Here is a 27,031-nt window from a genome sequence, read left to right on the forward strand (position 1 = left end):
CTCAAGTTCTTCCATTAACCACACCTGCAAAGACTTTGTCTACAGAACATTCACATAGTAACAGTCACAGGTTTGGGGATTAGGATGGGGGCGTATCTTCGGGAGCCATTATTCAGCCTACCATTGTCAGGAATACATATAATAAAAAAAGTAATAAAATCCACGGCTGTGGGCAAAGAGTTGGCAAAATTTACTCCTCTTTCACATGAGACTTTGATCTTCTGTTAACTCTCTTAACTCTATAACCTGGTAATTAAAACAATATGTCAACCATAACAAAAGGTGATTTCTCTTACCTATAGGAGGAGACATCTGGAGGCTTCCTGAGAGCAAGGACTCCTGTAAACCAGGCACGCCCTTCACGGCACCATGGAAACTATTGCTATAGAGGAAACTATTGCTATAGAGCATAGTTGCCTATTAGCTCCTGGAAGGAATGAGGCTTCTAAACCACGGAGACCTCCTGGCATTGGAGCCACCAGCTGGAAAGCTCTGGATGGCTGCGTGAACTGATGTGCAGACGGTCACAGGCACCCAGAGGACGGTCACAGGCACCCAGAGGGCGGCCACGCCACCCTGCTCCCAGCTCTGGTCCCACACTACACCCTGTGGTGGACTGAAGCCACCGGGGGCCTGTCTTAGTCTCTTGGGTCCGAGTGTTTATCTGAACCCAAGAAGACCCCCTGGGTGTTTGCTGCACATGCAATACAAGTATCATTTCAGTTTAATTGTTTCCATTTCTTCCTCCACCAAACCCTTTCACACAATAACCAGCAGGAAAAGGAGGAGAGCAGATGTTCCATCTGGCCACCCTCTGGTGGTCTCACTCATAAGCAGTAAAATGGCTAAAAGGGGCAAAGGGAAAGGAAAACTTGGAAAACACAAATTAATAAATTCACGAAAACGGAGCCGTTTCCTCAGGGGGGAGGAGTGAGCAGCACCTTAGCTGACTACGTCATGCTTCCTGCGCTCTGCCTTCAAGAGGCCTGTCCTGCAGCCGTCCCAACCCACACCTCTGCTGGAAGTGTGCAAGTGGGCTCATTACTCAGAGCCAAGATAACGGATAAATCTTCATGAGCACCATAAGCATGAGTCATAACAAATAGGAAACACATGTAGGACGTACACACAGTAACAGCACCAAGCCAGGGGGGTGCTTAGGAAACGCGTGTGAGGACACGCGACAGAAAGGACCAGCAACACCCCTCGCACACTGCTCCAAAAACGCCCCCAAAGGGGGAGAAACCTCACCGCAAGCCAGAGTCCCTGTCACCCTGGTCTCTAGCAAGCAGAGGCCGTTCCCTGTTGGCAGTAGGCCTTCAAAAACCTTTCAAAAGGGAGGAGAACCGAATCAAGAAAAGTAAGTCGGAGCAGGCTTCAGAGGATTTTATGATTTGGGAAATTTGAACAGCTTCCAGCTAAAACACTGGGAATTAGATATTAACGGCATCAAAACTGAGCAAAAAAGATCTTTTCAGAGAAATACTTGTGCACAGTGGTAGCATTACCATTTCACTTAAGAGTCTCACTATCATAGCAACCAGCGGTTAAAAGGGAAAAAAAGAGTGGACTCCTCAACCCACCCGCACGAAAGCAGGAAGCAAAACTAAACGGCAGCCGTGCCCCGCACACACACAGCATGACCCCAGCTGGCGGTGCGGGCCCCCCCCCCCCCCCCCGGCCTCCCGGCTCAGTGCAGGCAGAGCCTTCGGGCAGCTGCGCCAGGCCGCGACCTGGGGGCGTTCAGAGCAGGACGGAGGGAAACTGGCCCCCGCCGTCCTCTGGGGCAGATGACGGGGGCAAAATGCCCAGGCCTCACTGGGAATTGAGCTGTTCGGCTGCCTTTGATTTTGGAAGGCGGCACAGTGACCCTAAATGCCCACGTGTCTCACACCAAAGCGCGTATGTCCGTGTTCTGATGCACCTCGGGCTCCCTTCAACTTCAGCCTTCTCCTTTATCTTCAGAAACCACTGATTCCCAAGGAAAGCCTGGCCTGCGTGTCGACCTCCCTGAGGCTGAGAGGAGCAGGAGAGAAATTGTGAAGCGTTGTGTCCAACTTCACTAAACTTTCCAGTTACCTGAGACTTCCAGAAAAGCCAGGGCACGTTAGGAGCTCTTCTGAGCTAGAGCTCGCACACGACTGCCGCCTCACAGGAAGTCCAGCTGTGGACCAGCAAACACAGGGCTGGGGACGAGAGCTGTGACCCCCCACTTCCCTCTGTCTTTCACTTCTCAGTCCCCTCAGCAGCTGCCATCTGTCCTTTCTCCTCTGCCCCTCGCTGCGGGCACGTGCGCTCACATCCCTGGCAGGGAGGCCTTGTGGCAGGCTCACCTCTTGAGATACGAACGCAGCTTCCATGTGAATCAGTGCATAGGTCTGAGTGCCTGCCCTGTGGAAAGCCCAGCGCCAGGCACAGGAAACCCACAGCCCCATCAGCCACTTGCTGTAGCCAGTTCAAAAATAATCAGATGAGTGTGCACCTGTATCAACAAACAGAAATTAAACTTTAATGTGCACAATGTCCTATTTGGGCTCCAGGCATGAATTAGGCTGTGACAGTGATCCTGGGTCCTGTAACTGGCTCTCCTTGGCTCACAGACACAGCCACATCTAATCTAGCCTCTCTTCAAGAGAAGCCAGGTCATACCTGCAATCTGCCTCTCTCCCACCAAGGGACGTAAAAATTCTAGAGTCAAGTCTAAGGGCGCTGTAGTGCCAGTGGAAAATGCCAAAAATAGAAGGCACTGTTGTGGGGTGTTTGGGACGAGAACCCAGATAACGCCAGATGGTTGCGGGCAAAGCACTGCACACAGGAGCCAGAAGCACAGCCATGCTGCCTCGTGTTGGCATTCCAAGTCAGGAGTGCACTCGGAGTGAAATCCCGGCAGAATGCTAGAAAACAGTGACAAACGTGTAAAAAGAAATTCACTTCTTAAAAATTAATCTCATTCTTTTAGTTTAAAAGGGCCATCGAGTATCTGGGCGCTGACATTTTGGCATTTCAGACGAGGCCAAGGAGCTTCAGGGCAAGGGCTGTTTCGGTGAACCAGCCAGCTCAGAGGTGCCCTGGCCGCCCAGAAAGGAAGGCACGGAGCACACAGCCGTGAGGGAGCCAGAGCAGCAGGTCCTCCAAATGCAGACTCAGACTCCTGTAACTTTAAGACCAGACCCTCATAAATGGATTGCTTCTGCTGGACACCATGCTCTAAGTAAACAGACTCTTCTGGCCGACACACAACTTCCTGTAGGGTTCTGGTGGGTAAAGCTTGAAAAGGCTGCCAGATCCAATGACCAGCAGCTTTTGAGCTGACTTAGAAAACAAGCTACAAAGACTTGAGTCCAGAGTAAACAAAGGAAAAGCCACATTAAACAGGGAACAAATTACTATACAGGCAGGGATATTTTAAGCACTCACTGTGCAAAAAAATAAAAATAAAATAATCAAGTTATTAAGCATTTAATGATACAGGGTAGAGTAAAATGTCCTCCTTCAATTGGAGGAATCAAGGCTAATTAATTCCAGCAGTATTAAGAACTGGCTGAGAATCACCGCCCTACATCATGAGGACAGATCGTGCTCGATGGCACAACTTCAAACCTGGCTCAGATCAAATGAGCTGCCCGAGGGAGTAGCACAGAGTCAGAAAGCATTTCCAGCTTTCACCCAGCGGAGGGAAAGGACTAACCAGTTTACTAGCATAGGCTGAAAATCCGTAAGAGTGAAGAAAACCGTAGCAAAAACTCAGAAAGGGGCTGAGGAAAGACTGAAACAGAGATCTGGAGAAGATACAGTAAACTGCAGAACCATGAGGCTAATTAGGAAAGCAAGGCAAAGCAGGAATAGAGAACGGAGGTGGCCGTGAAGAGGGGCCTGGGGACAAACACCAAGTCCACTGATGTAAGGAATCAAGGAAAGGGGAGTCGCCTGAGGAGCCCCACAGCGCTGCTGTAAGTCACACCCTCAGCACCACGCAAACACCCAGTGTCAGTGCACGAGCGTCCAGCTCGGTCCCTGCCCCCAAGAAGTCCACTCACCAGCCAAGTGTGCAAGAGTAACACGCACGATTCAGCAGCAAAAATTACAAGAAATCACACAGCCCCATACTCGGTGGGGGGGAGCGCAGACTGTGGTGGGGGAGAGGGCGTTCAGAGCAACACTTAGAGAAGGAGATGGTGGGTGAAGGAGTCAGGAAAGGGCTTGAAGGAGAGTGAAGACCTACACGGGGGCTTCAGACGTGGCCGGGATCGAGAGAGTTAAGAAGGAAGTTCAGGTGGAATCGAGAAAAAGCTGTGGGGCGACGGATCCAGCTGAAGGGTCCGGCTGAGGCTCAGGAACCTGCACTTCAGCGCCTCCAAGGCTTTCGGATGCAGGAGCTTCTCATGCCACACACGCTGGTCCTGAGCACTAGGTCCAGATCCCTGCTGGCGCGGCCCTTCCCGCCTCATCCTCTGCCTCCGGGCCCCAGCCCACCCCGCCGCTGTCCCCGTCACTGCCCCAATCCTCCGTTCCGGGGCTCGGCAAGCTTTATCTGTCTGCAAATGGCCAGACTAAATATTTGGGTCTTTGTTAGTCTCAGTTACCCTTCTCAATCTTCCACTGTAGGGAGGGAGCGGCCACACACAACATGTAAACAAATGGGCAAGGCTAGGTGCCAATAAAACTTACTTACCCCCTCCAGAAAAACCCTTTATTTACAAAAACAGCCATCAGATTGATGAATGGAATGTGGTGCAGCCATGCACTGGAATACTATTCAGGAATGAAAAGGAATGAAGTAACAAGTACGCGCCACTGCACGGAGGAACCTCACCTGCATTACGCTAAGAGAAACAAGCCCGTCATAGAGGCACACAGGCTGTATGAGGCCATTGATTAAAGATGTCCGGAATATTCAACTCTATAGAGAAAAGCAGAGTAGTGGTTGCCTGGGGCAGGGGTGGGAGCCTGGGGAATGCGGAGTGCCTGCAAGTGGACACAAAGTCTCCTTCTGAGGCGCTAAAGATGCTCTAAAATTACAATACAATTTAAAATCAAACGTTCTAAAATTACATTGTGGTGACAGCTGCACATCTCTATAAACGTACTGAAAACCATCGACGTGTATGCTTTAAACAGGTGAACTCTACGGTATGTAAATCATACGCAAACAAAGAAACAGGCAACAGCAGGATTTGGCCCGAAGGCCACCGTCTGCCGCTCCCTGACCGCACACCGGCCACGCCAGCACCGGGACGGACCTTCCTGCACACGCGGTGCCCCCCCGACCCCGGGTGTGCTGAGGCCTCCCTCCTCTCCTGCTGAGCAGCTTCTGCTTGACTTCCAAGCCCTTCATCCAGTGCTCCCTTCTGGGAATCCTTCCCTCGCCTACAGAGGGAATCACCACTCCCTCTGCTGGGCTCCTGCAAACTTCTGTGAATTTTATAACAAATAATGGTCATATTATGTGTCAACACTGCATTAAATTTATTGTCCCTCAACCGCCAATAAATGCTGAAGACATAAGGCTGAGAAGGAATCCAGCAGAGTGTCCACCTCGTACGCGGTGGGGTCTCAATGAGTAACTCACTGAATAAGTCTGACATGAATGGACAAATGAACCAATTAGAGGAGCATTATTTAGGGAAAATAAGTTTTATGAAGAGGTGCACAAGCTGGACTCAAAGAGCCGGGGTCCATGCTGCAGGCACCAGTCCCAGGAGACTGGCTAAGGGGCTGCAGGCTGAGTGGAGAGGCGCATGGAAACTCGGCAAGTTCCAGAGAACGTCAGTGAAACTCAGTGACTGACCCAGCGCAGTCTGAGGGAACGGGTAAATCCATGACGGCTCAGGAGTCCCAAGACAGATGGCGGTGATGCCACCGATGGGACAGGGAAGCTGGCCTGATAAACCGGCATGGGGGAGGGGAAGACGCTTAGGAAGGCTCTCACAGTTGGCTTTAGAGATCATGCAACGAGCGCACAGCTGGTTGTTTTCTGGGTGCCAGGCACACATGCCAGCCCTAAGGGCCACAGAGCCCTCTCTCGATCCTCAGGGGACCCGCTAAAGAACTGCTATCTCCCCCCACTGTCCCGACGAGGAAACTGGGGCTCAGAGAACCGGGCAGCTCACCCAGAGGCACATGCTTGGGAAGTGACGCGGCTGAGAACAGCGGGGAGACCCCAGCCGGCAGCCGCTCCCCTACCGCACCGCTCAGGTGCCTGGGAGCCCAAGGCAGGGCCCAGGGGCCCTTGGGAGACCCTGCCAGAGCTTCCCCCGAGAAGCCTGGACAGAGCTTTGGGAGTTGTTGGCATCGACACAACCATCCAAATCCTAAGATCAGACGAGCCACCTCGGGAAGAGCAGCGGGGAAAGCGAGGCCCAAGGACTACGCTTCACGCGAGGCTCCCCGAGGGGGAGGAGAGGGCCGCGGGGAAAGGAGCAAGAGGACCCGGCCAAGCCACGTCCTGACACCCACAGAGAGAGGCCAGAAAGGCAGGCACGGGGGAAAAGCTGCGGACAGGTAAGGGTGCGGAAAGGCGCGGTGCCAGGAAGGCTCTGCGGCAGGGGGGCTCCCTGGGCACCAGGCCAGCGCTGCCTCACTCCCCGGCCCTGCCAGGTGGTCAGGACCAGGTTGTCTCAGGGAACCTTTCGGGTCCCAGCGTCCCGTAAGTTGGTCAACAGGGCAACTCCAGGGGCTCCTCAGAGACAAGTTCAGGAGAGCAGAAGTCAGGCTGCCGAGAGGAAAGAGGGAGGCAGGACGCACAGACTCGCTCGTTCGAGGAGTGGACAGGCAAGGAGAAGAGAAGCAAGCTGGTGCGGCGAGGCGATCAGCAGGGCTGAGTTCATAAGTGGCCTCCTCACTGTGCGAGAAAGTAAAATAATTAAACATGTGTCCAATTTCCACAGAAATATTTAGAGAACATGGGGTGGGGGTAATGCTTGAGTAATACAATAAACATTTCTGCAGAATTGGAGTATTTAAATCAGAGGTATTAGCAAGTAAATTGACATTCTCACACAAAATGTCAAGACAAACCGTGGAAACAAGAAAATGCAAGACGGGTGTCTGGACGCTCTGCAGCACACACAGACAGGCGCTGGCCCTCGGCACACCTGGGTCTCAGGTCTGCGGACCTGCTCCTTGCTGTGGCCTCCTGCTTTTCTAAACACTCTCCCACAAGTTCAGAGAGCAAGAAAGTCGCACTTTCAAACGTGCAGGGCAGGCGCTCCCACAGAAACGTTTTATGCTAACAAGATTTTTGCAAAATCATGCACTTTTTTAAAAAGTCAAGAGAAGTCACCATGGCAACAATAGCATGCTGTTGGTTGTAACCCTAACCTCCATAAAGACAAACAGGTTGGAAAACGCTGCTTTTGGACAAACTTTAGGAGTCAAGGCAGCCTTCCTCTCCACACTGAAGACGCAGTGACAAAGCGGCTTGCTCAAGCTGTCAGCTCTCGGCCAGCAGAGGACGTCACCCAACATGACCTCGTGCTAAAATGCAGAGTCCGACCGGGCTAAGCCCTCTGTGGGGCAGCGGCCGTGCTCCCCTCGGGCAGCGTCACAGCGCCCGGACATTACTGTGGCAGACGGCAGGGCTTAAGCCACGCGCCCTGGCAGTGTGTCGGTAGGAACGTTGTAACTTCTTTGCCGCTTCTCATGTCCTAATTTGTATGCTAAACCCTGGTGTTTACTACTGTCACTGATTTCCGCTTTCACTTTTTCTAAAATTCCAAGGCTGGGTGTTTGGAGGGCTCTTCCTTGAGCGTCAGCTGTAGTTTCAGACCGAACATGTCACCCCAGGGAGCTAGCAACCACCGGCGACCAGTGTGGCCAGCTCCGCCCGGCCTGCACTGTGCTGCTGGCCCCACCCCGGCTCTCTGTCCAGTCCGGGCCTGGCACCTTCACGCGGCCCAGCGGACTGTCATCATTTAAATACACTGAGTATCTTCAAGCCAAGGGGTAACTTGCTTTAATGATGTGACTGTCGACTTCATTTAGGGCCTCCAGCCCTCCTCGAGGGTCAGATTCAGTTGCCTTTCACGCTAATGAAATGATTTCCACAGCAACACTCAAATGAATGGGTGAAGCGGGGAGGTGGGGAGAGAGGGAAACGGAGAGAGAAGAGGAGGAAGGGAGACGGGGCACAAGGAGAGGGCGAGAGAGGCAGAAGGAGGAAGGATAAAGACGGGAGATGAATGCCTTTTGAGTAAAGTGACCCTTGTCATCACTGATTATCTGCTGTAAGTCTGTGACAAAATGGCCCGTTCAGAGGCAGCCTCACCTGCCAGGCTGGGGTGATTTCCAAAACAACTCCCATTTAAACAAACACCAGGCAGTGTTTCCACGTGGAAGGTGCTTGTTCAGGGAAGGCACGTCACCCGCACAGGGCGTCTGTGTGTGAGGGGTTTCCCCTGACGCTCGCCTAGCCCTCACTACATACAAGATCTCTGGGGCGTAAACAGCCTGGAGTTGGTTTGGGGTTTTTTCCACCACGTACACAGGCCCAGCACTGGGGAATCGTTCAGGAGCAGCAGCAGAGGGGCGAATGCCCCAGACTAGAGAAGGAAGTGTGCCAGTATTCTTCCGATAATTTTGCTCTTGGGTGTGCACTCTCCAAAATGCCAGTCTTGAAATTCTGTATCAGCTCTTCCAGCGGTGATGGGTGAAGGGAAGAGACACACCCCCCGCCCCCCACCCTCGCACTCTTCCTTCTAGACGTAGTAACTGAGGGGGAAAAAGAAAGCAGCTGCCCACCTACTCATACAGTGGAAACAGAGGAAAGACTACACACAGACAGGTGAGGCGGCAGGTAGTGGGGAATCTCCAGAAGGTTTAATCCCTGAACTGCCAGATTCCTCAAAGGAAGCAAAACAGACGGCAATCAGACGGCAAAGTCCACACACTGAAGCGCCTGCGTTTCATTCAGAGCAGGAAGCGTCCCCTTCATGTTCCTGTTCTCCCTCATCACACGGTTCAAGCACGTCTGGTTACAAGTCGTGGATTCCGGGCAGAAGACAGGTGAGTCACTTTTGTGAAGGCAGATGAGAGCTTGGTCGGGGGGCCGGGGGGGAGGGGAAAGGGTGGGGGTGGGAGGGAAGGGAAATGATCAACTGTGAAAAATAGATGGGTGGTGGCATTCAGCATAGGATTAACAGCCACACAGAGTACAAGGGTTCCTGAGCTCAGCCCTGCATTTTATAATTACTGACACATGATGCCAGAAAGGGAAAAAAAAAGAGACAGTGCCACACCCAAAACCATCCTTAATACTGCCCCGAAGCCACAAGGAAGGGAATGAAAAGGAACTCTGCATCGGAAAGAACCATCACAAGCCTATGCGGGGAACCCAGACCTTGGGTGGGAGATCCGCTGGCTCACCGAACAGGTGAGTGAGGCAGGTTGGCAGGTGTCATGGCCAGAAGCAAGGTCAGAGCTAAAGGTGCAAGGCAAGAGGACTGAAGTGTGGGAAAAGCTTGGACGGTAGAGACCAGCAGACGGGGTTCAGAGGTGGGCTCCACGCCCCAGGTCTGCTGCATAACCTCTCTGAGCCTCCCTCCCTTTCAGGATGACAGCGAGGATGGCCAGAGACCACACATGTGCCGGGCAGGTGGCTGGCCCACAGCAGACACTTCACCACCATCACTGTTGTCACTGTTACCTGGGGCACAAGGGAGCTGTTGAGAGGCAAGGGGAACAGTTAGCATTTCTTATGTGTTTACTTCCCTTGTCCTCCCAACTGTGGTCTTTCCTGCCCTCAGAAAGAACCAGGAAAGGGACAGCTTCACGCCACAGTCCTCAGAGAAGGTACAAGGTAGAAGTGAGTCAGAACCACATGTGTGATTAACCACACATCCCATTGAGCTCTGCCTGCCAAGACGCTTGGAGGCGAACTTCAAACTCATACCAACCACATTAGCCCATGTGGCCAACTAAACTACACTTCTCTGACAAACTACACTTCCCTTCTGTCCTCATTTCACATTTCTGCTTACACTGTTGGTCTGTCTATTGTTGTAAGCCCATCCCAAATCCTTTTTTGGAATGAAGCAGAGAATAAGTAAAAACATAAAAGAATGGAGTGTTCTGAGCTCTCGGATGGGTGAGGATGAAGTTGTTAAACCTGGCCCCTCTCCCGTGACGACGGGTCCTCCCAGAGCCTCGCTCCACCCCTAGGGCCAGTCACTGGCACGCCCATTAACTGTCAAAACAAACACATAATTTTAAACACCTGTATCTTCTATACACATATGTACAGCTAGCTAAGGGCTCTTCATGATAAGCAAGCAGTTAGACAGACCAGAAATAGAAAAGCACTGCCACAAAACAGAGCAGGTCCCAGTAAAAATCAGCCGAGAGGAAACGGAATTGCTGCCATTCCAGCAACTAATGAAAACATGTTGCTGCGAGCTCGGCTCTGGTGGTGCTACAGCCCCTCTCAGGAGCCAGGAAACACCCAGAGGGACTCGGGGGGGGGTATGGGGGGTGCGGGACAGCTCACTCCAAGGTAAAGGGCTCAGGGAGCTGGGTTCTATAGGATGAAGACGACGACACCGCCTCACTTACTCTAAAAGACAAAGCGGATCTCTCAGGGCCTCTGCCCTCTTCTGACCTCCCCTGTTGCCGGAGTCTTTTCCCAGTTTCCTGTTCACTTCCAGGACTGTTATTTCCAAAACCATTGATTACAAATGAGAGGTATGGTCTCAGATGAAAAACACAACCAGAGGTCTGTGATGAGAACACAGCGGGGACGCGGAGGGCCAACCACGCCCTGCGGCAGAGGCTCCACACACGCTGTTGCGCCAAGTGTGTTCTTGATGTACGCTCCCTGCTGGCCTACAGGGCCGTTTATCCAACACAAGTGCACCTGTCGACCCGCTGCGGTGACCACTTCCAGGGGTCGTCTGCCACCTCCTCCACACAGGAGAAGCCGCGGCCTCTCCTCTGCTGGGGAACCTGAAGGCACCTGGGAGGTGGCAGTTTGGTCAAACGTCACAGAAGGGATGACTCACAATAGATCTGAGTGCTGATCCTGCACCAGTAACAAGCGGGGAGGGGGGACAACTGACTTAGTAACTCCCTCACCTTTAAGGAGAACAAGGTGAAAACCACTGCTGGGTCACCGGGGTCAGAGGAATCGGGGCTTGGAGCCAGCAGGGCATTCCTTTCTAATTTATAAGCAACAACATTTATCATTTCATCTTGAAAAATATTTGCCCTTAATGATTGGTAGAGACATGCCCAAAAGCTGCCTCTCGTCCTCCCACAATTACCCTCAGAACAGACTGGCTGTGGTTTTTATATAATAGCATATTCCTAAAAATCAAGGTATCCATTTGGAATAGCAGAAAGAGTTGGGAGAGTCTGAGTTGGAGGAGGAAATAATCTTAGTTAAAAAAAACGTGGATGCTGTTAAGGTAAATTTTACGGGTAATTTGAATATTGGCAGGTTGAATTGTTGTTCTTCAACAACTTCGCTGAGATCGAACTCACACACCATAAAATTCATCCCTTTGAAGTAGAATTCAATGATTTTTAATATATTCACATTTATTGACACATATTAACGGTACTTAGTATATTCATACTTGATCATGGAACCGTCACCACAATTTAACTTTAGAACATTTCTGTTCCCCCAGAAGAAACCACTCATGAGCAGTCGGCCCCCATTTCTCCCTTCTGCTCCTCAGCCCCAGACAACCAGCAGGTAACTTTCTGTCTCTGTACATGTATCTACTCCGGACAGTTCATATAAATGGAGTCGCACAGTACGTGTGCTTTGTGTCTGTCTTCGTCCGCTCAGCAGAACGTTCTCAAGGTCCATCCACGTCGGGCGCGTATCACTGTTTCATTCCTTTTTAGTGCTGAGTCACAGCCCGCCGTACGGACACACGTACCACATTTCACTCACCCGTTCATCAGGGGGTGGCCCTGAAGCCGTTCCCACGTATTAGCTGTTATGAATAATGCTGCCATTTGTGTGGACCTGTTTCCCTTTCTCTCGGGTATCCACTTAGGAGTGGAATTGCTGGGTCATGTGGTCCGAGTGACTTCTCAAAGCTGTCTGCATGGCTACATTAATGTGTGTCCACAGTCGTCTGTGAAGAAGGTGAGAGGTGCTGGCCATTTCTCCACCCATCTTACCATCCATAAAACAAGCTCTCCTCCACTCTCTCTGACGGGGCCCCCTCCTCTGACAGCATCCCCGACACTCACTGCGCGCATGAGACACCCCGAGCCTGCGGAGCGGCAGGAGCTCGGCGCCCGAGGGGACTCCCGAAGAACACAGGCCCCGGCACCCCGTCCTCCTGCAGGACTGGGCCAGAGCCGTCTGATCCCTCGAAGTCCCCCAAAGAAGGCAAGAGGGCAGTTCCCTCCGCTGCCCAGTCTCAGAAATACCTTCAAATCTCTAACCCCAGCTCATACATACATGCTATGCAAAAACTGAAGGAAGGAAAACAACGTTCAGGTTTTAGAGACAGCCCCACCCCAGGCCCGCCTTCTTCACTCCCTCACCGAGCACGCTGCGCTCCACGCCAGCGGACTCCACGCGTCCTGGGCAGCGCCCGTCCCGCCCGCCTGACCGGCGAATGCGGGGGTGGGAGGGCGTCTTCCTTGTGCCTCAACAGTCTGGTGGGAATCTGCTTTCAGAACCAGCAGCGGCACCGCACGACGTAACATGCAGCTCCTGCCGCCTCTGTAACAGCTCGTCGCGCTTTCCTTCTCGGCGCCTCCGAGCGAGCGCGCACGCGGACCGGATGCCGATCACTGTTCTGTCAGCATGGCTCCCCAGGACCGCACCCCTCCCCTCCTCCCCTCCCACCACAAGTCCTTCCCCGTAAGTTAGGAATTAAAGACGCATCGCTGGGACAGAGAACTCTGACCTGAAACAGGGGCTGCAGCACAATGGCGAGCAACCAAGAGCGTTAGCAACAATTTCCAGTGGGGCTGGAGCGGTTAGATGATTTGTCTCTGAAATGAGCCAACTCTGCACACTTTCACAAGATGAAAATCGGTTTGTTTTTCCTTCTGGACACCTTGCCTCTCCTACTGCTGCTCCCCCAGAATGAAGAGGGTTGGGGCACAGAAACACATGGCTCTGGAAATTAACTTTATTGACCAGAGGAGAGGCCACAGGTAAACCCCGTTCTGCACCAGAGCTTCTGCACTTCGCGGTGACCAGGGTTTACTGCGGGTCCTCGCTCCCTGGAGAGAGAATACCTGAGGGGTAACACTTCTGACACAGAAGCTTAGAAACAGAAAGAAAACCAACTGCGTTATCTTAAAAGCAGCAGGATGGCCACACCCCCCAACCCAGGTCATTGCTGAGCCACAAGAAAGAGGAAGCCCTTTCTCTCTTAAGGCAATGACCTTGGGCAAGTGAGTTATCTTTTAACCTGTCACCTGTAAAATAAGGATAATAATAGGACCTCATGGAGAAAGAGTGTGAGCACTTCACAGTCTGAGGACAGAGTAGACGCTGAGTCACTGTGCGCTGCGGTCACCACCACCACCACCACCACCAAGACCACCGTCTCTGAGAAGCTGCCTGGGTGGCGTAAGGAGCTGCGCACCCGCAGGGCTTTCCTGCAGGCACAAGGTGCTGCCACCCTGACTGCAGAGTGTTTCCATCTCCCCGGACTCATCCTGCAGGAGCAATACATTCACAAGACAAAGCGAAGAAAGAAGAAAGACAGGGACAGGAGGAGACGGGAAAGGCATTTTACAGTAACAGAGAAAAGACACTTTATTTTGTTTTTTCACAGCCATGGTAAAAGATGAAATTCTTAAGAACATTCTTTCCGCTATGGAGGCCCAGGAAAATTGGAGAGCTGAGAAGCCTCTCTGGACAGGGGTCCGAGAGTTGCCGAGTCCAAACCGCAATCCCTCTGGCTTATCTGGAATCCGTCTCTCTCGAGTGTACAGTCATGCCCTCCTCCCCACTTATGTTCATACGTGAGCATCCTCGTTAAACCCAGAAAGAAAAGGACTCCTTATCCAGAAAAGCGTCTTCACAAATTCAGAGGGGCAGTGGGCAGGAAGCTGGCAGCTGTGCTTACCTCTCTCTGCGGCGGGCCGGGCCCCGGGTCGGCGGCCCGGAGGTTCAGGACGTGCACCTCCTGCGGCAGCCCGACCGTGCCCCTGCTGGCGCACCCCGACAAGGCCGTGAAGCTCTCCATCAAGGCCTGGACCGGGTGGGAGGCGTTGACGGGCGACAGCTCACAGTGGGCCCTGGGCTCTGGACCTGCAGAGGGAATCACAAACACACCCCTCAGGAGCAGCAGTTAACAGGGCTACCACTAAACTAATTGTTCCGCATGATGCAGCCACTGCCGGCCCGCCAGAGCTGCCTTTCCAGGTAAGTTGCTTCCGAAACTAAACGGCAAAAACGCTAGTCTATTCTTCTAAAACCCCAACCTCTTAAATTCCTTTTGGATGATTTTGATGTGTATCTGATCATTTAAATTCCCTTTTAGATACACAGTCACAAATGCATTCCTCTGGATGGAGGAAGCCTCCCATTTCACATCTGTGTTCAATTCTTCCTTCCCTTCTTAGAAGAAAACCAGAGATAAATGGAATAAACTGTGTAAAGCCCCAATAATATTATGCATAAATAATATTAAACCCCTAAAGTTGCACCAAAAAAAGTATAAGATGCAGATCCTACTTTTTAAGTGCTTCCCCTGCTTAGGGAAAGCAAAACAAACTTAAGAACATACAAAAGCAAGATGGGATGAGCAGAGGCAACTGGGGCCAGAGTTGTACAGCAAAGTTTGGGAGAGGTCAGAAAGATCCTCCCAAGAGAGGCAGGATGTGTGCAGAGCCTCAGATGGAAGAAGTAGACCCCTGGTCTCACGTGGCTCCTGCTTCCTCGTTCTCCCTCTGATCAATCAGAACTTCAAGCCAAAATCCATCCACTCCTCCCCACCTCTACTTCCTGTAGCCTTCACTGGCTTTGTCCCTAGACAACTGCTGATCTTCCTAAAAGGAGCCTCTGGTCTCTAGAGGTCAAAGCCAGCTTCCATACAAGCACGGTCCACCTAGGCCAGGGTGGTCCTCCACTGAATGGGCGATCCAAAGGCAAAGATCTCTCCTCCCATCTCTGCAGGCTTGTCCTGTCCCTTGAGAGCTACTGGCCTGTGAATAAAGCCTGAGCTCTTTCCTTCCCCTGCACACAAGGCCTCTCGTGATCTGGCCCCTTCCTATCTCTCCAGCCTTACCCTTCCCCTCTCTGGCAACCCCAAGTGGCATAAAGGTCTCCAGACACACTAGGATGCTTCTCAGCTCCATGTCTATATTCAAGCTTTTTCCTTTATCCACATTCCTCTTCCATTCTATCTCCAACCCCACAACTCACATCCCAAGTTAAGGAAGGTACGCTTCCTCTGTGCTCCCATAATCTCTCTGCCCATGTCCGCTGTTTCATTCTCTGCACTATAACCAGAGTGTGTATGTCTGTCTTTGCCAACCCAGGGTGACCTCCTGACATCTGTGGGTTACTATATTTGTATCCTCAGCACCCATCACAGTGCCTCGCGTGTAGGAAGTGCTCAAAAAACATTTATTAAATGAATCATTGTGCTTAAAAAAGATTGCGCCCCTTCTGGGGACTTAGATTTGGCTGTGAGGAACTAAATGGGAAACAAATTGCTACAGTGGTGTGGGGGACGTTAGCTGAGCTGGCAGAGAGGAACACCAAGGAGCAAGAAGGAACCCGTGACACTTGAAGCTCATACCCTCTGTCAGCTCGATGTGGTCCCCATATCATAGCTGTGGAGACAGGGACTCGAACACACAGCATCCTCGACCACAGCCTTTCAAAGGGAACTTGATAAAAGGCCTGAAAGTACTCCAATGAGTTCTTTCCGACTTCAACATAATAAAAATACTCTCCAGGATAACAGCCCGGTCTAAAATGCAAACACAGTTCAAAAATGAGCAATCCTGCATCTCCACGGCTATACTGTAAGCAGACACCCTGCCTGGCGTGCCAAGTCTATTTCAGAACTCACAGAAATTATCTAGGCTGATAAGAGTTATCAGGTCTGAAATGAAGTATGTACCTTCTCAAATAATCACTGCCTCCCTCTGGACTGCTCTCCTGTGCCCAGCTGCTTTCTGAGAAAGAGAGGTGGTGAAGGAAGATGTCATGGCAGCGAAGTCAGGAGGTACTGGACGTCAATTCCTTGAAGTCCCCGAGCAGGGCAAACAGTATGAGCAGGTGCCCCAGGCCCTCACCAGCCGCGGTGGGATGTCTGGTATGTTTCACGCCTCAGCGCTCCAGAAAAAGTCTCCTGCTCAACCCTGGGGACTCATGGCGGCTACTGCTACCCACACTGGAAAACCCTTCTGGATTGGTTTCACAGCCTCCTGACATGAATTTTCCATTGTCACAAATTCAGCACAAATGAAAATACTTTTCAGTTCCATTTTTGTATATGTGTGCAAAGCTCCAACTAGAGTTCCACCCAAAACACACTGCAAAAGGCTTGCAATCTGCTCGACTTGCCCTGCTCATTCCATGCACCATCACCCATCACCCACGTGCCACCATCACCCATCAGGGTCTCCCTCAAGTCAGTACACTGCTCATCTCTACACTGGGCAAGAGCAAAAACCCACAGACAACAAATCAGAGGACAAACTCTTACCCAAAGAGGAGGGAATAAGAGGGGATGCCCCCGGCTCTGAGGACAAGTAATCCTTGCCTTAAGAAAGTCTCTGTTCTCTGTCCTACCAGCGTCCAAGATAGGCAGACCTCCTCTTCATGGGCTGCAGCTCCAGCCATGAGTCATATAAGCCAGTCCAAGGCCAAAGAAAGGAAGCAGTGCACAGAGACCCCCCGGGGTCAGTGTCTAAACACGCTCAGTGTCCCTGACCTTCAGAAACACTAGAGTGTGTTGGCTTTTGAGGTTTCTTAATGAATTATTTTTCCTCCAAGTTTAACAAAGAAAAAAGTTACAACACATGATTAACATATCCTTAAGCCAAAAAGACCAAAAAGGAAAGAGGGAACGAAAGAAGCAAGGAAGGAAGGGAGGGAGGGAGGGGAAGAAAGAGAGAGAGAGAGAGAAAGAAGGAAAAAAGAAGAGAAAAGAAAAGAAGGAAATCAGGAATTATTCACCCCATCCCTCAAGGGTATATAAGAAACGGTGCCTTCAACAGGTCAACACACAATCTGGTCTAGTAAGTAAGCAAATAGCTTCCATTAAGTGCTCAGTGCAGTGCATCCTTCCAACACTACCATACGGAGGTGGTACTATCCCCATTTTAAAGAACAGGAAAGTAAGTTCAGTGGTCTTAAGTAACTCGTCTAAGGTCGCCCCAGTCACCCAAGGCCTCAGACTCAGACCTACCTCCAGGACTACCATCTCTATATGGTGAAATTTTTCACTTAAAAAATACTGGGCCCAGGTGGGTTCACTGGTGAATTCTAACAAACATATAAGGAAGAAACTATACCAACTCTCTATAATCTCTTTTAGAAGACAGAAGCCAAGGGAATACTTCCTAACTCATCCTAACTTATTACCCTTAATACCAAAGCCAGACAAAGGCACTGTAAGAAAAGAGAACTACAGACCAGTATCTCTCATGACCATAGATGCAAAAACCCTCGACAGAATAGTAGCAAATTGAATCCAACAAAGAACTCTACACCACAACCAAGTGGGATTTATCCCAGGTATGCAACAGTCAAAAATCAATTAATATCATCCACCTCACCCGCTGATTAAAAAAAAATAAGAAAAATCATATGATCATATCAATAGAAGCAGAAAAAGCACTTTACAAAATCTAACAGCCATTAATGATAAATAAAAACTCTCAGCAAGTTAGGAATAGATGGTAACTTCCTTAACTGGATGAAGAACGTGTACAAAAAACCTGCAGCTTATGTCATACTTAATGGTGAAAAACTAAAAGCTTCCTCACTAAGATCAAGAGCAAAGCAAGGATGTCCCCTCTCACCACTCCTTTTCAACACTGTACTGGAAGTCCTAGGTAATGCTTACAGTTAGGTATGGTCATGTGACCAAATTCTGGTTAGTAAGATATAACCAGAGGTGATATACACAATTTCTAAGAAGTTTTTTAAGAAGAGAAAGAGTTGTGTTCTGCCCTTTCCTCCTTCCTGCTGGCTGGAATACAGATGTGATGGACAGAGCTAAAGCAGCCATCTTGGGCCAAGAGGGAAGCGACATGCTGAGTCAGGCACAGCAGTAAGACAGAAGTTGCCTGGGTCGTCGATGAACATGGAGCTGTCGGATCAGCTCTGGACTGCTTTTTTTTTTTTTTTTTAATATGAAACACATATCACTTTTCTCTTATTATCAAGCCAATATTATATGGGGTTTTCTGACATTTACAGCTTAACTTACCTTAATTAATACACTGGCTTTATTTTGCTTCATCAGAGGTGCCAGCCTTCTTCCCACCAGGGCCTGCACACACAAGGGTTCTTGCAGCAGCACTTTCCCCACCATCCCTCTTCCTTTCCTCTGCCTTGGTGTGATGAACTCCTACTCATTCTTCAGATTGCTCAGGGAAGCTTTCTTCCTTTACCACATTAGATACACATTTTTTAGATACTCTCATGGTACTCTGTCTCTTCCTTGCACTTCATGTGGTTACACTTGGATAATTATTTGTGCATTATTTGTTTAATGTCTGCATTCACCCAGAGACTGCAAACACCACCTAAGAATGGAACACAGTCACTCTGTTTACTGCTGCATCTCTTATCCCAGCATAACGTCTGGCACACAGTACGCACGCAAATACTGATGAGGGAAGGGGGTAGGAGAGGAAAAGGGAGAGAACCATGAGGTGATCCACGCTCAAAGGATTTCATACCAGCAGGAGACTCTTAGAGTTCTTCCTTTGACTCTTTACCTAGTAGCCAAAGCCTCGATCTTATACTAAGGGGAAAAAATCAATCATGAGCTGAAGGAAGTGGCATTCTGGTTGCTAATAAGCCCTGCCAGGGCTTCCCCACCCTCAAATGTCACAGAGGCAGGAAACCAAACCTGTTTTTGCCTCTTGTCCCAGATGCTCCCCCCCATAAGCACATAAGCACAGCACACGCCTGCCTCACCCCGCCACCTCCTGGGCCAGCCCCGGGCCTTCCTGCCCCTCCTGCAGACAGCCTGCCCCCCTGAGCTGCCTCCCATCCTTCCCCGCTGGCCTCACAGTGCTTTCTGCAGCAGTCTGCTCACCCAGTGCTGGACCCATCTCCAGGCAGAAGAGCCTCCACCTGGGAAGAGGGTGACCCTCCCAGGCCCTCCCTCCCGCACAAGCTGAGGCAGTAAGGTGGCCACGATTCTCACTCGACCACCACGGGGCCCCAGTGCAGCACTCACAGTCACAAAGGCCTGAAACCAGGAAAACACGTTCCGAACCCTGTCTGACTCCTGGGCTGACTTCTGTGCGGCGCGGGCTCTCGCTGACAGCCTCGGGAGGCTGGGAGATCCTCCCGTGGCCGCTGCAGAGAATGCACAGCCCTCCCTCCCGGAGCAGTCTCTTCCCCACAGTCAGGAGGCCAGTGAGCCACCTGCTCGGGTGCTGACGCTGACAGCACAGCGACGGCTACGTTGCCACAGTGAGAATCGACAGGGCACAGGTGACACCAGAAAGAGATGCTGGCTGCAGGCAACAGCACTCACACACGACACCCTCCTAACCGTGTGCCATACTTTATAACTAAAGGGCATTTCACAACTGCTCATCTGAAGCTCACAGAAGCCGCGTACCGTGGGTGGAGCAGGTGCTGTTCCCACCGTGAGCAGCCGGCTGCAGCCAGCGAGCCGGGCGCGCGGGGCGGCAGGGCGGCCCTGGCCGTAGCGCACCCGCGGAGACGCTCCTGGCTGCTGCCACCCCGCCTGGACGGCTTTGTGGTTCTGCACATCTAGTGCATGACCTGGCCACAACTCCCCAGAACGTCTAACTGAAGTCAGAAGGCTTTTCCTCCCCAGGACACCCTCCTCGGCCGCCAGGACAGACACAGCCCCTCTTCACCCATGAGAGGCGACTTCGACGGACTAGAAACACTTCCTGGCCTGCAGACAGCACAGATTCAGTAAACCCTACGGTGAGAAACTCGCCAGGCCGCCCCGGCCAGGCGCCTCCTTCACGAAGCAGGGCCCTCTGCTGAGCAGCCGGGCCACCTGGGCCACAGCGGGAAGCAGGTGGTGGGAACCCCCACCCCAGGACACGCAGGGTTTACGTCTTCACGGCACAGTTACCACGCACCTTCTCTGAGCCGCCTGCTGTTCACATATTGTTTCTAATCCTCATAACACCACTGTAAAGACTGTGTTAAAAGCCCCATTTTAGAGTGGTGGAGACTGCGACTCAGAGAGGTTAAGGAACGTGTCAAAGGTCACACACCACCAGTAAGTGGCAGGGTGGGATTCGAACCTGGGTCTCCCAGACTCCGGACCCAAGTTCTTCCCATGACAAGGCACTGCCTGCTTCTACCCTGCACTTCCCGTCCTTCACCTCAGGACCTGACGAACAGGCCAAGGTATCCGCCAAACACAAACATTAATTCACGCCTGATAAAATCAAGTATGAAATAAACTGCTTGTTTCACACTTGCACTTTTTTTGGTTGACTTGAAAGACCTCATGAACTTAACAAGAAAGCACAAGCTCACTTCTCATTTTACCAAATGTCTTCCTCTTTCTCACCAATGCTCGCTTATCTGCTCGCGTGGGAAATGTTCCGAAGGTCTGGCTATAACATCAATGTCTGAATTTCCAGCTCCACTTGAAGAAAAAAATGCAAATGGACTCACCCTTTCATTATGTCCTCGAACTGCAACACAGCATTCCAATCTCAGTTACAGAACCCCCACATCCACACTGGCTGCAGGCCAGCCCCAAGACTTGACAAAATGCAGACAAAGCATTTGGGAACAGACGCATTTGCTGCACACACTTTAAATTTAATCTGTCCCCAAAGAAATTAATATCACACCTCATGCACCACAGAGTAAAACATCGGGGTGGGGAGAGGGAGCCTTATTGTTTGGGGGAAGGTATAGTAAGTAATTTTCACATTTAATTAAATGTGATCCTTAAGCATTCTGAATACCAACGCATACCAAGTTGACACAAACATCTGGTACCTATTTCACACAATTTCCAGCACGCTGATTCCCCATATCACCCAGAGCACTAATGAGGAGCGTGTGTTCCGCTGTAATAAAAGTGGTAAAGATGCAGAGGGAATCAACGGGTAACATTATAGCCTGGGACCAAGACACAGCAGCGGGGAGATTTTATTCCAACAACATCATTGGCTAACAAGGGTTTCTGTTACTATCCCACAGAGAATTCTGCAATGCGGTCAGCTGCGAAGAGGGACAAACTCCCACAGACTGTGGGACTGGGCACTGCAGGGTCCACTCTGCCCTGGGCTGAAAATCCGCTCAACCCCCACAGGACGCCAGAGTCTGTAAGGAAGGGTGCCCAGGGTGACCTCTCAGCCAAGAGCACAGCCGGGCTCTAATGGGCTTTGTGAGAGGGGATGCAACGAGCACCAGGATACGACACAAAAACAAAGCTCCCAGGAAAAGCACCTGGAAGGCCCTGAGCGCACGCAGGGTGCACAACACATGTTCATGTTTACACCGTCTCAAATTACAACTCCTCGGACCCGCAGCCCCCGGGGATGGAGCTGCGGAATGTACTGCCATTAAAATCCAAAGGGGGCCCTTCTGCCGCAGCCCCCACCTGGGGTTTTCAACAACAAAACTTGGCTTATCCTTGGTAAGAGAAAGGCAGAAGCGTACTACACAGTGTGCTAAAACCCCCAGTGCAGATTTCTCAGGAAAAGCAGCCAGGTTTTTTTTTTCACAGAACAACTCCGGAAGCATATCTTACCAGAGTTTCTCTCTTTCTCCAGGTGAACATCTGAATCCAAACCTTTCCCCTGACAAACCAACTCTCTTCCCAGGAGCCAACTGCCAACCTGTCGGGCCAAAAGCCAGTGCATGCTTGTGTTGCTATTTGTGTACTGTTGTGCTGAAATCATGGCGCAGCCACGTCGAAGACCCTCCTGTGTGCCTGCTGTGTTTTCACACATTTGAAGGGAAGCAGCGGGCAGAGCTTCTTAAAGAATCTAAACCCTCACAGTGCTGGGAAGCGCCAAGCCATAAGGTGCACTCACTCCTCCATCGGAGCAGGACACCACCCTGCAAACAAGAAGCATCAGGGGTGTGTGTGCAGCTCTGTGGGGAGGCGGGGTTGTTCCCTTGGCAGTTTCTATAACCTGAAGAGAAAAGGCAGGAGAACGAGCATGTCCCAGAGGGCACCGCTGGGCGCAGCAGGAGGCGAGTCCCTGCATCAGAGACCAGGGGCACAGGAGCAGCACCCAAGTCAGGGTCTGCCCCTCCCCACTGTGTGACCTTGTCCGTAAGGCCCATCACCTTCCTCTTACTTCATGACAGGCTCGACTCACAGATCAAATGAGGCATCATGCATGCAAACACTTCACGAATTTCAGTGACTCTTAGAGACATCAAGTCCCCAGGGGGAGGAGAACTAGATGAATGAAAACATTTTCTCCAATTGAAAAAATGTTTTCTTTATGAGCTTTTAGAATGACTAATAAAATAGCTAAGGTAAGATGTTCTAATATCACTCCCTAGTCATTACTCCCAAAAATTATTTTGAAGAATTGCACTGGGAAGATTTAAAATAAAGCTGTGTACAGAGTGAGAGTAAAAAATTCCTGCTCTCTGAGCACAGTCTGGAAGCACAACTCCCCAAGGTGAGAAGGGCCAGGTTTCTGCCTCCAGGGAATTCCCACAATCCAGAATCATCTGGCACCCCCTGGGTGACTCCCTTATTGTTTACTTTCAGTGGATAAGATGGTGCACCTGCTCTTGTTCTTTCAACAAGACCTAAAGGAAACTGGTAACGAAGTGTTCGTTTATGGGGAGATTAGAACTGACGGAACGTTGTTGCAGAGACCAAGAGCAGATCTGATGATTTGGAGGATGGAAGAAAATGTTGTTTTCTCCAACTGCGTGTTTGTGATCCACAAAATATATTTTTTTAAATAGACTCCTTTATTAAAAGGAAAATAATTGATCTGGATTCAAAATACTAAATTCACTTTAGGCATATAACCAATAAAAATTACAACTTAACTCCTACTAATGCGGTATTGTATGGCAGAGTGAAACTCGCAGGGCTGGAAAGCGGCCCCTCGTTAACCCTGAGGGATGACATCACCGAACAAGTTCATCTCTCAGACCTTGACGTGCACTTAAGACACTTGCTCAACTAATTTGCTCTTTTTCACCTCTAGCAAACTGGTGCCTGATGAGAAAGAAAAAATTGGGGGGGCGGGGAGAGATAGAGACGTGCACAGAAACACAGAGGTGCATCGGGCATTCTCTGGGACTGGGAACCCTCGCTTAGGGCTGGGGTGCAGAGTCTGGGTAAGAGGCAAGACAAGAAGCTGTAAGTCGGGGGGACGGTTGGGAAGGACGGAAGGGGAGCCACAATGGCTGGGGAGCTGAATCACCGCCTGTAACCATTGGTCCTGGTTATAAATAGAAGGCGAGAGATTAAAAAAGGAAATCCCAACTTTTGTTTTGGCCATGCAAAATATTACTAATTACAGTCATGTGTACAACCTGGGCCATGAACTGAAATACGTTTCCTTTAAGGGTTTTATATATAGTCAGGGCACTCAACAATTGGTTGTTAAAGGAACACAGGAAACGCTTAACATGAATGCCAAATTACCGAGTATCGGTCTACACGTCAAATCCAGTTACAACACTAAGCCATAATGCTTCCTCTTCCAGCTTGTTAGCTTGCTGCTCAGGTGCTCCTGTTAGGAAAGAAACAGCTGATGGTTTGCAGAGAAATCTATGAACAACGAGGGTGCTCTCGCTCCTTTCACCAGAAGCTAAAAGGCTCGGGAGAATCTGTGGAGCTGGAATTTCCACGGTTCGCAGCAGTTATGGGCCAAACAGCACTTTTGCCGGGACTTCTCAGTGTAGACGGAGGAACAACAAGCCTTAGAAAGACAGATGGATTGTGCCCAGCTGAGCAGCCCTGGCCCAGAACCACATTTCTGTACCCGATTACATTCAGAGACTCCATAAGCCTGTCATATCTGCTACCCTTTCCCTGTCTAGCCAATATCAGCTCTCAGTTATGGATCCGTTGCTTCTTTAATTCTGACAGGTGTCTGTGTGTCTCCCATTTAGCTGGGAACCCATGAAGGCAGCGACCGTGTTTCTCTTGCTCATCCTCTACCTACCCAGGTGCTTGGCACAGTGCCTGGCATGTGGCACATGTTCACAAAGACTTGTTGAATGATGAATTCTTCGGCCAAGGAGCCAAAAGAAACCTGTTCTTGGGATTAACTCATTTTTATTATCATACAACTTATTATAATATATTTATTATATTATTATCATTACCATCTCTCCAACTATGAGATGTGTTCTGAAAAATACTTTTCAACCTATCTCACCCTCCTTTTGCATTAGAAATCATAGAATATTAGAGCTTAAAGGAAATTGGATGCCATGTGGTTCAACGTCCTCACTGTCACCCAGAGAGTTTAAAACATCCCTGTAAAGGAGTTGGTATGAAGATCTTCACTTCCAATTCTTCCTAATTTTCAGATGAGTTTTGCCATAGCTTCTGGTCCTAGAGAAGCAAAATTAATGTATCAAGTTAGGTCTGACCAGAGCCCCAGCTTTAGTGGGCTCTGTTCCTAGAAAATTCCTGATCCAACCAAAATGTCATGCCATATATTCCTTTATTATGTATATATTCAACTCCTTCTAGATAGGAAATTGAGGGCTGGTAATAAAAAATAAACCAAAAAAAAAAAAAAAACAGGCCCATAAAACCACTTCAGCTGCCAATCAATTAAAAAGTGGCTATGGCAAAAAAAAGAAAAAAAAAAAAAGAAAGAAGGAAAAGAAATGTTATTGAAGAACTTAGCTAAAGAAAACAATTTCATCTGAGCATCAAATCAGCTCTGAGCTTCCTAGTAGCCGAGGTAAAAGTAAAAATGTGACATTTACAAGATCTCATAAAAAGGAAACAAATCTGTTCTCTGGATAAGAAATTATTCTTACCAAGTCTGAATTTAAGAGGCCTATTATAATGCAAGGATCAATGATTTTAAGTCATTTTACAAAAAAAAAGCATAGGTGCATAATTTTTATTCTATAGCCTTATTAAAAATAGAGGGAATACACTGGTGAATTTCATTCAGGGTTTCAGGCAATTCTCCCTAGTATGCACAAAAACTCCTTTTTTAGAATTGGACTTTTTTTTCTTTTTTTTCTACTTTTTAAACCAATAATTTACATTAATGTAGGTTTGAAGGCAAAAAAACAAAGTGGCATTGGTTTGCTAAAGGTTTTAAGGGATTCTGTCATCTCGATTTTTAAAAACACACCATGCAATGAATCAAAGGTTTTGGATTTTGCCATGCTGGGTCAATAAATAACTTCTACAAGGACAAAACCTAAACAAAGGTACCAGTTTAATAAAAGGCTAAAAGAGAGGGGTTTGAGTCAATCAAGTTGTATTTAACCTAAAGATAAGTATAAAATAAATTAATGTACTATTTTTTAATAAACTTGCCCCCAAAATTTAAGACTAGGATAAATGAGATACCTGTTCAGAGAAACATCTAAGCGTGCTCATGTCAAAACCGCACAGTGAGGGCCTGTGGAGCGCACAGCTGTACCTGACAGAGCAACCTTTCAAAACAGATGTGTCAGATGACGTGTCAAAGCTCAAGCTTTTTCCCCTAGTTTGTCACATTCAATCAAAGCCATTTCTGTTTTTCTGAAATCAGTGTGTTCTCTTGGGGAAAGCTTTTCTTCGGTGTTTTTCCACCCTGGATCAGCTAGCTCCTCTCTGCCCCTCTCAAGTGAGCCTTCGGAAACCGCTCTGCCAGAGGGAATTCGCCTTTTCTCACGTGGAGACAAGTTCTAACACTTTCAGATGGTCAATGTGAAAATAAAATCCTTTAGGTGCCAATTCCTAAAACAAAAAGGGCTTTGTTTCAAGATTTGCACAGGAAAAAATGTACCAAACCTACAATAATCCGTTATTTACAGTCATAATTAATCCCTTCTCTCGGGATTTCATATCCTCCTCCCTCCCTCCCTTCTTCCCACCGTCCAGCCACCTCGCGGCCGCACAGTCAACGCCTCACTCCCTCAGCACTGGCCAGCAGTGGGACAGGCCACCCAAGCAAACCTCCAAAACACGAAGGCTTTACTCCTTTCAGAAAAGAAAGTGACTGTAGTTACTCCTAAGGGATATCTGCCTAAAACATACTACATGCATAGTCACTTCCTAGCCATGTTAAGTGTCCCAAATATCCCAAATACCACTTATTAATTCTTTTTTTTTTTTTGAGGGCAGAGGGTATTCATTATGAACACTAATTACAGTTTATAACACTTGGTATCGTATTTTCGTTTTCATCTCTACACCAGATGGCCCCATATTGCTCTGCTTGACGTTCGGCCCGTCCCGTCTGCGTTCCTGTTCCGCAGCCCCAGCGCGGGCCCGCGGCTCGCCCTGTGCGCTCAGCGCCGAGTCAGGAAGCTCCGGCTGCGGGCCGTCGCGCCGCCCGAGTAACTGATACAGGCTTTTGACAGCTGTCTTCCAAGTAACTCACCAAACCTTTTTGGCTTCCTTCATGTGCCCCAAACACACAAACCTGCTATAAAAATGACACTGCATAATAACATGAGTGACAATATTAGCAACAACATTAGCGCCGCTGTCCACACTGGTCTAACTCGAATGGCAAGCAGCACAGGCCGGGAAGCTCGGCACTAAGGGTGAGCTGCTGGGGATTTCATTCGCACAAAAACTGTGCCCACAGCCCTGCTCTCCCATTGCGCCAGGGCTTCGAGTACTTCTGAAATTTTCACCCTTCAAGAAGCGGAGAGAGCAAATATATGACTAGGTCTCGTGCATATATATGAAGGTCTCGTGGTGTCTCCCCCGCTTTTTTAGTTTCTAGGATGAAG

The 27,031-nt window shown here is 49.7% G+C and overlaps 1 protein-coding gene across 3 annotated transcripts in view; it reads right to left on the minus strand.

The window, feature by feature from the left end:
• TGFBR3 (transforming growth factor beta receptor 3) overlaps positions 1-27,031 on the minus strand; it is a 183,037-nt gene that overhangs the window by 94,898 nt on the left and 61,108 nt on the right. For all 3 annotated transcript variants that reach the window (XM_074369938.1, XM_074369937.1, XM_074369939.1), the window contains exon 3: positions 14,046-14,230. In XM_074369938.1, coding sequence (XP_074226039.1) covers positions 14,046-14,230 — 185 coding nt within the window. The remainder of the gene's footprint in view (positions 1-14,045; positions 14,231-27,031) is intronic.

Source organism: Camelus bactrianus, chromosome 9 (genome assembly GCF_048773025.1).
Source record: "Camelus bactrianus isolate YW-2024 breed Bactrian camel chromosome 9, ASM4877302v1, whole genome shotgun sequence".
NCBI classification, from domain to species: Eukaryota; Metazoa; Chordata; class Mammalia; order Artiodactyla; family Camelidae; genus Camelus; species Camelus bactrianus.